This window comes from Saccostrea cucullata, unplaced genomic scaffold, assembly GCF_032062105.1.
Source record: "Saccostrea cucullata isolate Sc308-1 unplaced genomic scaffold, CSIRO_AGI_Scuc_v1 ctg59, whole genome shotgun sequence".
Lineage (NCBI taxonomy): Eukaryota > Metazoa > Mollusca > Bivalvia > Ostreida > Ostreidae > Saccostrea > Saccostrea cuccullata.
In genome coordinates this window covers 94,649-111,282 of record NW_026930547.1, presented here as the reverse complement: position 1 = coordinate 111,282, position 16,634 = coordinate 94,649, and the positions used below count along the sequence as shown (strand labels likewise).

General features: G+C 33.1%; 1 protein-coding gene across 1 annotated transcript; it reads right to left on the bottom strand.

Moving 5' to 3' along the window:
- Window positions 1-3,887: 3,887 nt before the first annotated feature.
- On the bottom strand, window positions 3,888-15,640 carry LOC134228979 (uncharacterized). Its single transcript, XM_062710680.1, has 2 exons — window positions 15,416-15,640; window positions 3,888-6,590 (listed from the first exon to the last, which is right to left on the bottom strand). Exon 2 carries the CDS (start codon window positions 6,581-6,583, stop codon window positions 4,022-4,024), a length of 2,562 nt encoding a protein of 853 aa, XP_062566664.1. The 5' UTR covers window positions 6,584-6,590; window positions 15,416-15,640; the 3' UTR covers window positions 3,888-4,021.
- Between the last annotated feature and the right edge of the window lie 994 nt (window positions 15,641-16,634).

Here is a 16,634-nt window from a genome sequence, read left to right as displayed (position 1 = left end):
ATGTACATGTTTAAATACGATGTTGGTATTGAAGGAATAATTCTTACTTGAATCTCCAAATAAGAGTATGTTTAAAGTGACTGGTCCTAATGGGTCAATGATTTTTTCCTTCAGTCAGTATATAGAAGACATTCTAATAAAAAGTGTTGTTGTTTCAATTTTTCCACAAGCACAATTAGGACTATCTATTATATGTTTTGCAAATAAATTGCCAACAAAACTTTTACTATTGAAAATGTTCATTAAAAGGCTGGTTGGCCCCCCACTTTATACTAAAGTAAAGTATCATGAAGGAAATATAGTACTGTAAGCTTAAAAATGGATATTAAAAGGAATTGGTAGTGGAAAAAGTTTGCCTTCATGTTTTTGTCTTCGATTGTGCAACGTATCCCACCCAACTTCTCATAAACTTACTAGTTTAGTCGCGCCTATGACTATGCGAGCAGCCTGTGTTAATTTTTTCGAGTTTATCAGCTAAATCATTTGGGATATTGTCCCAAACTACATCTGCATACTCAATAACGGGTCTTACAAATGAGAAATATAGTTTTTCTAAGGATTTTGTGTCTAATTAATATTTGAGTCGTCTTAGAATGTGTAACTAAGACGACGCTTTCGCCACGACAACATTAACATGATATGACCAATGACCGTTGTCTGAAAAATGTAATCCAAGGTGTTTATGATGTGACACTTCACTTATCTTTTGTCTATTCAAATACAAGTCTGGGTGTGAAGTTCGGTTATGTTTGGTACTGATTGCTAAGCTTTCAGTTTTGGAGAAGTTGAAAAGACTCAAGTGTAAAACAATAAAGCGTTGACTGGTCTTCCCTTTATTTAACAGAGGTCTTAAGTACATGGCACAATGTTTAAAAGATTATATTTATGAATTTAAGACGATGATTTTGAAGGAATATACATCATTTGCATGTATCCTTCCAATGCAAATAAAAACAACTGTGACTTCTGTTCTCTATAACTTTATTGACTTTGGACATGTTTTCAGTTATATTATTTTGAAATGATAAGGTTAATTCAATAAATACAAAAAATATTTGATATATATGAAATTCTCTTAAAGTTAAAACACATTTTATTTACTATTATGAAACTTTCTCGCAATAAGATACATGTATTAGCTTACAAAGACAAGCTTTGATTGTTTCTTTTGTAGAAAAATTAAAACAAATAAATTCCTACAATGCAGACCTCAATAAAATTTTACTTAGTTCTAAAATCTCTTATAAAATCTATATTCTTATGTTAAAATAGCACAATATACAACACACGTATCAAAATAATACACATTGCAAAATATACTGCATTTAGAACTATAGCACTGTAAAACACGACAGACAAACCTTTGTTCCCCACTCAACCTACAAATTTATTTAAGCAGATTATTTTCTATAAAGATGAAAAAAAATGTCGTCCCAGATTTCTTATTAACATTCAAATCAAGAGTTTTATTAAAAAAATCTTTCAAAATTTCAACATCCACTTGTGTTTATGTAGAAAGCTCTGCTAAGAGGGGGAGACTACTCTGACGAGGTTTGTCAACAACATTCACGGTTGGATAAACCGCAGTCATGTAGAACTAAACAAACGATCCTGATTCTGGTTTAAGCAATGTAATACTCTATAAATTTGTTTTGTCAAACGATATTTTCCTACAGCTAGCAATGACAAACAACACGTTTAATCCTTTAGGTTCTATACACTTAATGAATTGAAGAGGAATAAAAAAACGTGTCAATGATCTCCCTCTCCCTCTCTCTCTCTCTGTCTCTCTCTCTCTCTCAGTATTAATTCATCTAGCAAATGTTAAAAACCAGAATAATATTTGTAAGGTAAAAGGTAAAAATTTACACAGTAAAAATGACAAATTCAATAACTCAATATCATATATGAGTGCCGTGTTAATAAAATGAATAACATACGATGTATTGATAAAATAAAACAATGATTGAACACGAAAATATTTTTGAAGTTAAAAAATACCCTTTGCATACGTCATAAAATATTTTTGCTGATGCTGCATCTACACACTTGAAAGTCAATTACATTGTCACCTTTTCTTCATTCATATCATTACTTTTTTTTCTATCAATCACACCAGGAAACATAATATTATGCACGTTAAATATATGGATAAAAATTTAAATACTTAATACCCACAACATAAAACCCACAGTTAATATAAACACAGTTTCATCAGTTTGAGCTAAAATAATCTAAACTAGATGCTGTCATGAGACAGTAATACCCGCACTAAGGTGTTTGCCTCTAAATACACACTTCTACATATTGGCTTTCCAAGGAAAAAGTCAATATAATTCTATAATTTACACGGAACATGTATTCGTCAAATTGAGTATGAAATTCTCAGACCCTGTGACCTATGACTCAGAACCTCTTATATGTATTTTACATGCTTAATTCATTACCAGTTTGAATTTAATTAATGATGTAAATTAGATTTTGATAAATGTTTTGCTCATAATAGGACCTTTTTAAATTTACTAATCCCCCCCCCCTCGACATCACAAACACACAGCATATACTTTTTTTGGAATAGGTTAGATGGAAAAGTTTTGTTAAAACATCGTTTGTTATGAATTAATTTAAAATTTGTTCTTGTAATATACATGTTAACATGTAAACACCTTTTGGAAAATTTCTACATCACATTGGGTTGCGTCACCCATATTATCATATTTTTAGATTAAACATGTATTCACACCAAACAAATAAATTATCTGATAAGGTGACGGAATATGAAGGTTTGCCGATATCTCTGACAGAAAAAGCACATGCTGCAGTCTGGTGTGCATTGAATTAATTCATTTTGTGTTATAATTGGATTATATTTCATGAAGTTGACATGACCCATGACAGTCGGTAAGTACAATTTTAAGTATAGTGGGGGTAAAATAGATAAATATAATGCATGTATATTATTACCTGTGATAAGACCTTTCCAAATAAATCATGACTTTTAACTCTGTGACCATGACCTTGAAGCCTAACCTACTTTTCAAAAATGTTGCATTTGCTTATAACTTTTGATTGAGAAGAGATATGACTCTCACATTTGACATGTACATTAATTACTCATAAGAATTCAAGATGATTCCCAGCATGCGATGCTTTTTTACCCCTTGACGTTGATGTTTTACCTAATTTTCAATATATTTAACTCTCCCAAAAGATGATTAGGCTTCTGAGTAATATTGAGGGAATACAGGGTTTTTTGCATAAAAAACGTCATTTTTCCACCCCCATTTGATCCCCCGGGGCAAAATCAAAACTCCGATAACTTACTGCACATCTACATGACACCACCAACCATCTCCCAAAAGATGATTAGGCTACTGTGTAAAATGTAGGAGTTCAGGTAAGACGGGGCTTTTTGCATAAAAAACGTCATTTTTTGACCCTCATTTGATCCCCCAGGGAAAAATCAAAATTCCAAAACCTTACTGCACATCTACATGACACCACCAACCATCTCCCAAAAGGTGATTAAGGTACTGTGTAAAATGTAGGAGGAGTTAAGGGAAGACGGGGCTTTTGCATAAAAAACGTCATTTTTTGACCCCCATTTGACCCCCCTCCCCGGGGGGCAAAATCAAAATTCAAAAATCTTACTGCATATCTACATGACACCACAAACCATCTCCCAAAAGATGATTAGGCTACTGTGTAAAATGTAGGAGGAGTTCAGGGAAGACGGGGCTTTTGCATAAAAAACGTCATTTTTCGACCCCCATTTGACCCCCCTCCCCGGGGGGCAAAATCAAAATTCAAAAATCTTACTGCACATCTACATGACACCACAAACCATCTCCCAAAAGATGATTAGGCTACTATGTAAAATGTAGGAGAAGTACAGGGAAGTGTGACAGACGGACGGACGGACAGACGGACATGAGTAACAACAATATACCCGAACTTTCTTTAGAAAGTGCGGGTATAAATAGTCAAAATTCAGAGAGAGTAAAACTAGTACAAAATGTTTTTATTTTATACAGGGTGCGTTGTTCGGTAATTTGTCATGAGACTTACACCAAACTTCATTACGAACAAACACAACATCTAATGCAGTCCCGTCTTTAGGAGATGGTACGAGAGGTTCTAACTGGGAGTGTTCGGTGTAACCACCAAGATTCTGAAAATACTCACGTAAAAATTTCAAGTTTTTCACAGATTCTTCTATAACATTTCTATGTCCATCGTAAACTTTATATTCAATAGTCCATACATCAACAGTAAATACTTTCTTTTTCAGACTGTCTTGTAGGGCTAACAAGATGCTTTTTTCTGCGCCCTCAACATCTAGTGAAAAATAATCAATATGGTTGACTTTTATATGGGTTAAAATTTCTTCCAACCTAAAGCATGGTATGGGTACAAGATTTCTTCCCTTTATCCATTTAACATGATGTTTGTCAACCTCTTCCTGCACAGCACCAATAGCTTCGCCTTTGATAAATGTAACGTTCTTCGTTGAACTCGCAAGGCATGCGCAGAGTCTCCAAGCACGACGTTCAAACTTATCTATTCGTTTACAGAGATCCGGATTAGCTTCGATAAGCAGACCTGTCCAGTTGTGTTTTCGCTCTAGCCACACTGTGTTGGACAGACCCTCTCCATCATAAGCGCCAATTTCCAGGTAAAATCCTCCTTCCTTGTTAAGAATGTCATACACAACTTTATCCTGGCCCGCCTGTGAGTATCTTTTGTCCACATTTTCTCTTTTCTTATACGGAGAGGGTTCCTTTATGTAGTTTGTAAGACTGAAAGACTTAGTTGGTGTTGATTTCCCTGAACAGTCTTTTCCATTTGGCAGTTTTTCATGAGACTTACACCAAACTTCATTACGAACAAACACAACATCTAATGCAGTCCCATCTTTAGGAGATGGTACGAGAGGTTCTAACTGGGAGTGTTCGGTGTATCCACCGACATCCTGAAAATACTCACGTAAAAATTTCAAATTTTTCACAGATTCTTCTATGACATTTCTTTGTCCATCGTAAACTTTATATTCTATCGTCCACAAGTCAACAGTAAATACTTTCTTTTTCAGACTGTCTTGTAGGGCTAGCAAGATGCTTTTTTCTGCGCCCTCAACATCTAGTGAAAAATAATCAATATGATTGACTTTTATATATTTAAGAACATCTTCTAATCTGAAGCATGGAATAGGTACAAGGTTTTTTCCCTTTATCCATTTGACATGATGTTTATCAACCTCTTCCTGCACAGCACCAATAGCTTCGCCTTTGATAAATGTAACGTTCTTGGTTGAACTTGCAAGACAAGCACAGAGTCTCCAAGCTCGGCGTTCAACTTTATCTATTCGTTTACAGAGATCCGGATTAGCTTCGATAAGCAGACCTGTCCAGTTGTGCTTTCGCTCTAGCCACACTGTGTTAGACAGACCCTCTCCATCATAGGCGCCGATTTCCAGGTAAAAGCCTCCTTCCTTGTTAAGAATGTCATACACAACTTTATCCTGGCCCGCCTGTGAGTATCTTTTGTCCACATTGCTTCTTATCTTATAAGGAGAGGGTTCCTTTATGTAGTTTTTTATTTCAACGGTTTTACCAGGACAAGTGGTTCCGTCTGGTAGACTGACATGAGACTTACACCAGGCATCTTTACGAACAAACACCACATCTAATGCAGTGCCATCCTGCGGGGAAGGAACGAGAGGTTCCAACTGAGAGTGTTCGAAGTATCCACCGAGGGTCTGAAAGTAGGCTCTCAAAAACTGAAGATTTTTTCTAGATTCTTCAATTACATTTCTACTTCCATCATAAACTTTATACTCAATTGACCAAACATCAACAGTGAATAATTGAGATTCAAGCCCTTTTCGGAGTGACTGCAATACCATTTTTTCTGCGCCCTCTACATCCAACGAAAAAAAGTCAATGTGTTTTCGTTTAACGTGATTTAAAGCTTCTTCCAAACTAAAACATGGAACTGTCACTGTTTTACTTTTGTTTAAAAGCTTTGCATGATGTTCATTAACGAATTCTTTCGCACTACCGACCGCTTCTCCCTTTATAAAGGTTACTTGATTTGTTGCACTAGAAAGGCACGCGCACATTCTCCAAGCATGGCGCTGAACTTTATCTATTCTCTGACAGAGATCCGGATTAGCCTCGATAAGAAGTCCCGTCCAGTTGTGCTTACGTTCTAACCACAACGTATTGGAAAGGAATTGTCCGTCAAACGCACCAATCTCCACAAAAAATCCACCATCCTTTTTTAAAATATCGTACACAACTTGATCCTGCTTTGCTTGTGAATACATTTTGTCTATATTATCCACCTTTCTGATTGGATGTGGATCGCGTATGTGATCTTTGATGTTATATGATACTTTTGGAGTTGACGTTTTGTATGGGTCATACTTTACCGTCGGTATATGGAATTCGTGTACAGGGTAGTTAGAGTCTGATCTTTGCGGAGTATTTATATCGCCTTGGCCGTAGCTCATATTCCAGACGAGCGCCATGAAGCCTATGGCGGCGAGCCAGATAATGACACCCCGGAAAGTAACCTTCATCGTCCACCTACAAAAGAAAATCAATCTTTATTACCTCAAACAAAATAATCAGTTATAGGCATTATTTCATTTTTAAGAATATTTTGAGAGAAAAGAGCTGAATTGCTTTGTTGTATGGACTTTTGATCTTGAATACTGTTCGTTATCTTCATATATATATCATTGAAGAAATTATTAAGAACATTTCATTTTTCAGACAGTGTTTCCATTATATTGTTTTTTTTTACGTATCATTGGGATCAATATAAATTTTAATAAGGAAGAATATTTTGTATTCTATTAGTTAAAAAAGGTGACTGAAATTCTTATTTTTTCAAAAAATCTCAATCAGTCTAACCTTGCCATTCACACGATAAAATCTTTAAAATAAAAATTGCTGTTCTGTCATCTTTACATGCAGATCTTCTTCATTGCCTCCTGTAAGAAAATAGGCCAATTTAGCTGTCGGAGAAAAATGCTTACTGTTCTATAAATAAGGTGAAAGACGTCCCCATATTAGCTCAATTTTCTCACATATTGCATTTATAATAACACAAACAGAACTTCCTGTAAATTCTTCAAATTTGGCAACGTTACAGGTGTAAAAACTATATGAAATAACTTGCATATACCAAGAGGGCAATAAAAAATCTTGATAAAAAGACTAACAAGATCTTTCCTATATATTAAGTAGGTGCTTGCTACATTTTCTTTAGTATATCTTTTAAATGTGTTTAAAAATGTACGTATCTTTTTTTCAACAAAAAAGGAGCAAGGGCTCACTCTACCATAAAGATAAATTTTATGGCAAAAAACTCTTATCTTGTCGAGATAAAAATTGAAGTTAGCAGAAGTTTTTAAAGTTAAACGCGTTTTTTAAATAACATGTTTTAGCTAAATGGTGTAACTCATAAAGGTTTCAAAGGAAAAAGAATAAGTCAGTATTTCTATGGTTTGAGTTAAAATCGAAGAAATCCTTTTTTCTGCACAAATTTTGCAAAGACTCTTTTTTAGTAATTGATAAGCTTTCGTCTGTTATTATTTCATATACCTATCACCGATAACTTTGCTCTGATTGCATGTTGTAATATAAGTTCACAAACAGTACGAGATTTGCACAAAATGAAATCAGAAGTTATAACTGAATTCGCAGCCTTGTTTCCGAGTCTTCCTCACTTGAAAGCATTGATGAAGTCTTGGTACAGACAACCCCCCTTTTTCAATCTTTGAAATAAATGCATGGAGACATTTTATCTGTGGAATATGGAGTTTAACTTTATTCAATGTAATGCTATTACCTAAAATATACTAAAGAAGGGACTTTCCGACTACATTTGAATAAACAGGAAATGTATAAAATTTTAACATCCGGTGATGTTAATATATCCGACCCCTGACGGAATGACCCGAGATGATGCGATTGAGGTAGAGGCAGATTTAGTGCCACTGACAGACCAATACTCCGAGACGATCAAGCAAAGCTATTGATTATTGTCACAGAAAAACGTCAAGGTTTTTGTCCGTCCTACTGTCGTTTCAATAATGAAATATGATGCACTTATGTGTGTGCAAATGAGAAAAACGCTCAGGTTTCTTTTGAAATAACAGCGGTCATCCAGTAATAAATGATTCACGTACTTCCTCGTCATGTTATTCTGTACAATTACAAGAAATCTTCGAATGTATATTACAGGTATTTGTGTTAATAAAAAATCAATGATTTTTATGGCGGCATACTTCTGCCCTCTACATGCTAGACTTACAGTAATATACAACATATTTACGTAGACAGGCGACTTATTTATATCATTATGCAAAATGTTGACACGCAATTTTAAGTTGCCAAAATCTTAAGAGAATCTAATTTTAATGTTGGTAATCTTAGTTACTAACGCGATTGTATGACATCAAAGAAGAAAAATGCAACATTTCTATATTGACATGCATAAAGGAACAGGGGCCTGTTTTACAAAAAGGACTTACGACTTAAGACCAAATTTAATTCTTCATATAAGTTTTTAATTAACGTTATAACAAAAAATTAATTTAAACTTTTTAAAAGGAATGTGGTAAGATATCTTTTACACAAAAAATTTTAAAGAGAATTATTAATTTTGCAAGATTTTAAAATCTGAAGTTTTTGTCTTAAGTCGTCGCATAGAAGTGATATTTTTACAAACATCAGTCAACACTCACCAGTTACAAAAAAATGTTTTAATTTTATAGATATTCCTTAAACTAGAATCTGGTGACTGTGTAGAGGGGTGACCAATAAATGTGACAAAATACCCTCTAAAGTTCATAAATTTAAAATAAATCTTAACAATGTAAATCATTAGCAATGATTAATATTCAAATAACAGAAGCTACAAAAACTTACAATGTATTATAAACATACATGTTTTTAAAAAGTATAACTTCTAGACTTAAAATAAAGCTCAAATTTAGAAAATACAATAACAAAATTAGACTTATATGATGAATCATAACATTAAAAATATAACCAAAATGTAACATACCTGTAAATACAAAGGAAAAATAAGATTATAAAAAATTACAACTTTATTGTTCAAGGCATCGCATGGAAGTGACCAGGGTCCGTCAAATTTCCAGCGACACCAGATTGCCCTTGGATTACAGGTAATTAACAAATCAAATTCAAGAATAATTTTAGGGAAGTCGGAAAGGTGAGAAACTATACCATTTTTGGATTTGAACATGATAATTGAAATAACGTGACATGCACCGATGACCCTTGCGGCTGACCAGGCTCAAAGCACCTGTGCATGGCCTCAGGCCTAGATTCAATAAAGAACTGCTACTTCCTCAATATACAACAAAATACCTTCTTTTACATGTAAACTTTGACATATGAATGGCTAGTTCTGACATTTGAATGGATAAAAGAGCCTTCTTGAATATTACCAAAATAAAGTTCAAAATTATGATAAAAAAACATAATATTAAGTTTATGAAAGAAAATAATTTTTGAATAGAAAATGTTATGATAGACAATAATTCCAAAAGGTCATTTTTTATTTTAATACATCTGTCTTTCCACAAATTTTATTTAAAAGTAAGTTTTGTTTTTATGACTACTTTCTTCCCTACTTTAATTTCTTTCGACATCGAAAGCTCAAATTTAGGAAAATTAAACTAAAATTTGCATATGTTCAGATATAGTTTATTTAAAATATACCACACCATGATTCAATAAAAACAGTAAAAAAAAAACTTTGTACACATAACATGAGGAATTTTCAACCCATAACATGATGTTTTTGAAAGTCAAATGACAAAGTTATCATAATTGTAGAGACAGCTGGTTCCGAATAAGGCCAAAATAAAATTGTTTGTTTGGAATTGCCTCCCGCCTCATTGAAATGCCTCCTCCAGAAAAAAAAATTATTGACCAAAAGTAGGAAGATTTTTTTTATTTAATCAATTTTTTTCCTGTTATCGCATGCGCCATACAAAACACTAAAATGTAGGTCAGCTCTATGCAAAATTATTTTCTTTATTGATGGTATATATATTTTTTAAAGTCAGAAAATGTAATTACTGTTTACTGAGATTTTTATCAAAAATTTAAATTTTATCTTCAATTTTGAAAAAAAAAATTCCCTCCCTCCCTCCTGTGTCTGAAACCCTTCAGGTGGCAATTCCAAACAAACAATTTTTTAAGGATGGCCTAAAAGAAATATTTTTAAAAGACACTGACAAGGATATGGAGATAACGAACAGTATTCAAAATCAAAGTCCATAAAACAATACAAAATAGGAGCAGAGCAAACACGGACCTCCGAAACATCAGAGGTGGGATCAGGTTCCATGGAGGAGTGAGCATCCCCTGCTGACCGGTCACACCCGCCGTGTGCTCCTTGTCATGATCGAGAAATAACGGAAAAATACGCTGTCAATTCAGTGTATAAATAATGGACTAACAATTAGTGTGAAAAATGTCAGTCTGCAGTTGACTCAATGATAAATTGTATTTGCTGACAATGTCATTGTATCGACCATAGAACTTATGAAATGATGACTTTGAACGAGATTGCTGATATTCTTGTTTCATCAACTTGCTTGTCAATAATTTACCTCGTTTTAGAAATTGTTCATACGTAGAGCATGCTCTTGCGTATCGAATCAACTGAGATATATACACTTCGTATTAAACAATTTATGGATACATTTTATGGATGAGCTGCCTTGGCATGAAAATGAATAAAATTTGGTAATCAAGTTAAATGAAAAGCACAATTCTGATGAACCAAAACAACATAGGCACTAAAAGGTTGTCATAGAATTTTAGTAATTTTGTATCCAGTGAAAACATTAATACCAACAACTGTTGGAACTGAAATGGCTTTGTCAGTGTGCTTGTCTGTTACAATAAAATTAGACCAATTTGCATATAATTTACTATAAGGAAAATCCGAAATTGTAATTGTGCCGATATTTGTTTTTGAATGTTATAATAAGACGGACACAATGACAACCTGTAGTTAACTCTAATGCCAAAAATGTGAGGTTTTAGACTTTCAGTGAAAAAACCAAATTTGTGAGCTATGAAATCTTTATTCATGTACAAAATAAGACTTCCGCTTCTTCCCATAATCTTTATGCGAATACCAGAGGTAACAAAAAGTGAATAAGACCAGAGGTCACTTTATATTGTACATCTTTAGGGCGACCATAGGTCACCTTATATTGTACATCAAAAGGGAGACCAGATGTCATCTTCTGTTCTACAGCATATAGAGGACCAGAGGCCACCTTATTTTGTACATCAGTAGGGGGGCCAGTGGTAACCTTATTTTGTACATCAGTAGGGGGCCAGTGGTAACCTTATTTTGTACATCAGTAGGGGGACCAGAGGACACCTTATATTGTACATCAGTAGGGGGACCAGAGGTCACCTTATATTGTACATCAGTAGGGGGACCAGAGGTCATCTTATATTGTACATCAGTAGGGGGACCAGTGGACACCTTATTTTGTACATCAGAATGGGGACCAGGAGTCACCTTATATTGTACATCAATAGGGGGACAGAGCCTTCAGGTCAGTTTTAACGTTCGTCAGTAGGTGGACCGGAGGTAAACTAATATTGTACATGTACATCAGTAGGTTGATCAAAGGTCACCATATATTTTATTTCATTATGGAGACTAAAGGTCACCTTTATATTGTACAACAGAAAGGGGACCAGAGGTCACCTTATACTGTACAAGACCAGACGTCAGATTATATTGTACATCGTTACGGGAAACAGAGGTCACCTTGTACATCAATAGGGGGTCAAGGTTACCTTATGTTGTTGATCATTATGGGGACCTAAGGTCACTTTATATTTTACAACACAAGGGGGACCAAATGTCACCTTGTATTGTACATAAATAGAGAGACCAGTGGTCCCCTTTGTTGTACATTTTTAAGGAAACCAGACATAAAATTAAATTTATATAAATGCAGAGAAAAGGCATCAACGATTCTAGACCCGTCTTAACCAGGAGACATCTAAAAAGAAAATAAGGGCGGACTAGAGGTTACAGATAAAATGCATACTAGGGGTTCTCTTATAAGAACACGACAAGAGGCCTATGGGTCTTATAGGTCATCTGAACATCACGTAAAATCTTTAAAATAATTGAATTTGGTTCACGCTTTGAAACAGAGGCCATGACATTCGCAATTTTGAAAAAAAGCACCATTGCTCATCATAACTACATATATACTTAGCATGCTTAGTTTGGCTACTTAATACCTACAACGTATATAGAGCGTAGGGGAACCAACGGTTCAAACTCTGGTGGAAGGCAAATTGTCAGTCAAAAGAACAAAGTTTATTCTTCAATAACATTTTTGGAAAGACAGTAAGTTCTTTTGTAAAACATGCCCCAGACTCCGAAATGATTGACTGGTACATGTTTGTAAAGGATCTTTGAAATATTCTCTATTGAATATACTTTTGTAGGCTATTTGAAGAAAATCTTCAAATTATTTTCAATAAGAATTATTTTGAGTAACTTGCAAAAAGGCACTTTTAAACTTCAATATTTGGTGTATAATAACATTTATTACAGGTACTAAGAATAAACGTGTCAGGGAGAGTCATGTGTTGTAATCAGAATAAGAATCATAATATAGCTTTTACATAGTGCATCGAAACATAAAGTACTGATATCAGCAAACTTTTTTTTTCATTAGTTTAAAAATTTATTGTAGATTCTATTTGATTTATGACACTTTAATAGATGAATACCAGAATTCGTTAAAATGCCTTCTAAGGTACCTGTAAATAGAATGCCTAAATTAAAAAAATTTGTTTTATAAAAATTTATCCATTCAAGATGAGAAACACCGTAACCTGTAAGAACTTGTTCGAATCTAAATACAAACGTTGTTTAAAGTAATGGAAGGACAAAGGTATAGGCCCAATAAATATTACATTTTTTTTTAAATCGCAAGTCATAACCCGCATTAAGAATTTTTTTTTTCGAACCTGTTCGAAAATCAGATATGTTCAATTACTTGAGAATTTTTATCTTTAAATATTATATATATATTTCTCTCGGACATTTTCATCAATGTTTTGAGCGCATTTTGTAGGGATAAACTTCCTTTGTGTAAGAATTAGGGATACTCTAGTTATCTACATACATGTACAAGGAAATAGTAAAAATTATTAGAAATAGTAAAAATGAAATATGCAACGCTCAGCATACATTTACACTTGAACGCGTTATAAGACCTTTATCTCACTCAGATCTCCACCTCAAGGTCATTCATACATCCTGCCACGAAGTGTCCCGACTACGTAAATCCGGGATCTTGCATGTAAAACTGACAAGGCATAGATTAAACTAGAATTCACTAAATTCAAGATAGCTAGAAAATTTTCAATTCAATTTCCTAGATGGCTTTTAGCAATATTTTGGGGCTGAGCTTTAAAAATGATTATTTTTCTACAAAAGAAAAAAAAAATATAAATCATAGGATATAAGAAGTGCTGAATTTACTTTTCTTATTGCATTTAACTTGAGTGGAATTTTGAAATCGAATAATTCACTCGTACGTGTCAGTCTCTGTAAGTGGTATTATAAGAAATCCTAGTGTCCTTTCTGACATAATTTATTCTATCAAATAAACTAGTCATATTGCACAGTTTATTTGATAAAATAAATTATGTCAGAAAGGACACTAGTATTCATATAGTGCTTATCTTTAATTTCATTTTTCACCTTTTTTAAAAAAAGAAAATGTACCTGAATAAAATAATTAAAAAGAGTTTAAAGAATTTTCTTCTTTCTTATCGGTCTCTTTCATTCGTTTGTATATGTACATTTTGGACCTTTGTTATTAATTTATATTCATATAATGCCTATGGATATACAATGTATAGTCCAATTCAAAAAAGATTTTCGGATCAAACGCTGTTGTAAGTAATGCAAGGACAACGATATTTTTTTTAATCGCAAGTCATAACCCACATTAAGAACTTGTTTCTTTAAAAAAATCATTCAAGTGGCAGTTGCAAACATAAGAAGGATTTAAACAGAGATTTTCTAAAAATAAATGGCTAGACTTTTAAAAAAAAGTTTTAAAGGTCAGATGATATGTTATTTTACTCCCTTGGTCTACACGTCAACAAAGTTTGCTATTTGACAATTTTGGACAATTTTTGTTTTCTATCAAAGACCCTCAGGGTGGAAAATGAGCTCGATAAGACGTCTCTGACAACGTCATATTAAAATGAAGGGGTAAAGATTTGCATTGTGGTTTTAACTAAATTAATGAATACGTATTGTATATACAGCAAGAAACACAGTTGTAACATGTATGTACATATATATTACTGTCTGATATCCTAAAGCGGTATATTCTATTAAAAAAAAAAAAACCTTTGCCAGATATTACTTTGACTTGTTGACACAAGCATATTGAGTTCTGTTGATTATTTAATCTTGTTAAGGGATATTTCTATAGTCTTTTATAATATACAAATCACTGTTCATGCAAAGACGAGCGAATTTTGGTAACATTTGATCAGAGGATTAATTTTTCTTTCTGCATGATTTAGTTTATATACACTGACCTATGGTAATGGTACTCGTACACGTACATCCTCTAGTAAGATAGATATTTTGGTCCACATTTGCATGACTGACCTTTATCATAATGTATATTTAATTAAATATATCATTTCCGTTTGTTTTAGGACGCCTAACTATCAAACAATATACCTTTTGTGACAGTCATAAAAATAAACAAAACTGTCACAATACTGAGTATACGCTGTTCCGCTTGTATATTACACTTGTCGCGTCTTTAGTACAATAATTTTGATTACACACGGGAAGTTAAGACTTAGTTTTTTAAAAAAAAAATGAGCATATAAAATGAAACCAGTGGAGTGAGCAATCTTAAACATCACACATCAAATATTTATCAGACAACGGGGCTTGTTTTGCAAAAAAAAAAAAAAAAAGAAAAAAAAAAAGGTGGATTTAGAATATAGGTATGATGTGTTGTAAATACAGAAAGTATTGATTGGGGGAAAAATATAGCATTGAATTCAAACTATGTGGGAAATAAAGACTGGTATGTGGCATGCATGTCAACAGTAACAAAAGTATCATATCTACTGTTAACAAGGTTAATGAAATAACTTCACTATAGACAACAACTATACATTACTCCCAAGTAAATGTAAAAATACCCCTTTACAATTCAACACTGTGATGTCATGATTCTCTCTGTAAACCCATGTGATATTATCGTCTTAGCATTGTTGAACACTATTTTTCAGCAATGAAATAAAAGATCATAACAATATATATTTATACTGACCAGATAATTTGCTAACAATCCGGGAAGGTGTTCTTGGCTGCCAAAGATCTAAAATGGCTACGATTTCCCAATGCTCGCTTTCCGAGTGTGGAGTCACGCGTGACCGTTTGTCTTTGTACCCATTTAACAGGACATGGTTTATAAACAAACTGTGTTAAAGAGCGTCAAACCTCCATTAAAATAAATACTATCAGTTCGATATATTTCTGTACACAAGATCTTGTCTGTTAACGAAAAAAAATCCTATACTCTAGGAAATAAACATATATATGAAAATCCTATACTCTATGAAATATACATATTATTATAAAAATCATTAACACAAATACGACATGGAAAAAATAAATAATGAAATGCGTTTCATATAAAGTGCCCCATATTCGGACGGAATAAAAATAAAATTTGCTCACCAGCCAAAGATATTACAGGAATAATTTTTTTTTAAATTCATGGATACTTTATATTCCAATTTGAAAGCGATGGCATCTAATTCATTTCATTTAATAAATAATTTCGACTTTTGTGACTTTTAATGGTGTTCAGCTGTTGTAAAAAAATATCTATGGATTGGGAATGGGGTAAATCATATAAAAATTTTCCTTTTTTACTTTTAATATGAAACATAACTGGACCATTTTTTCAGACGATACTCCGAGACAAAAGTGTACATTCTACTGTGAATTATATTGATATGATAAGAAAATATTTACATTTTTTTAATTATTTTATAGTTGTAGTGTTAAAGTAAGGACTTACAGTCAGACAGATCTGTATGAGATAAAAAAAATACTACTTGTAATCAGCAAAAATTGTAAGCTATACCATGCTTTATAGGTATACAATGTACGTAAAATATCAGATCCTTATATCAATATCATAACAAAAGCTGGATCCGCACCAACCCTATTAAGGTTATAAACATTTTACTTTGTTTTGTACATGTAACACCCCCCCCCCCCCCGATTCCAACGACCATGTCATAGTATTACTGGAAGCATTAATTTCGACTTTTCTGATTTCAGATTCATTTTTTAACTAAAAGAATTATCATTTTTCAGTCTTTTGCACATCTTAAAAAATGAAATTATTACAGCAATACAAAATGTCCCTTCCTAAAAATTTTGAATAAATCAATAACTATTTTGTCAAGACACATTACATATCCATATATTAGATCAAAGAAAATACAACATGAAAGAACACGTGCCTCCTACAAAAT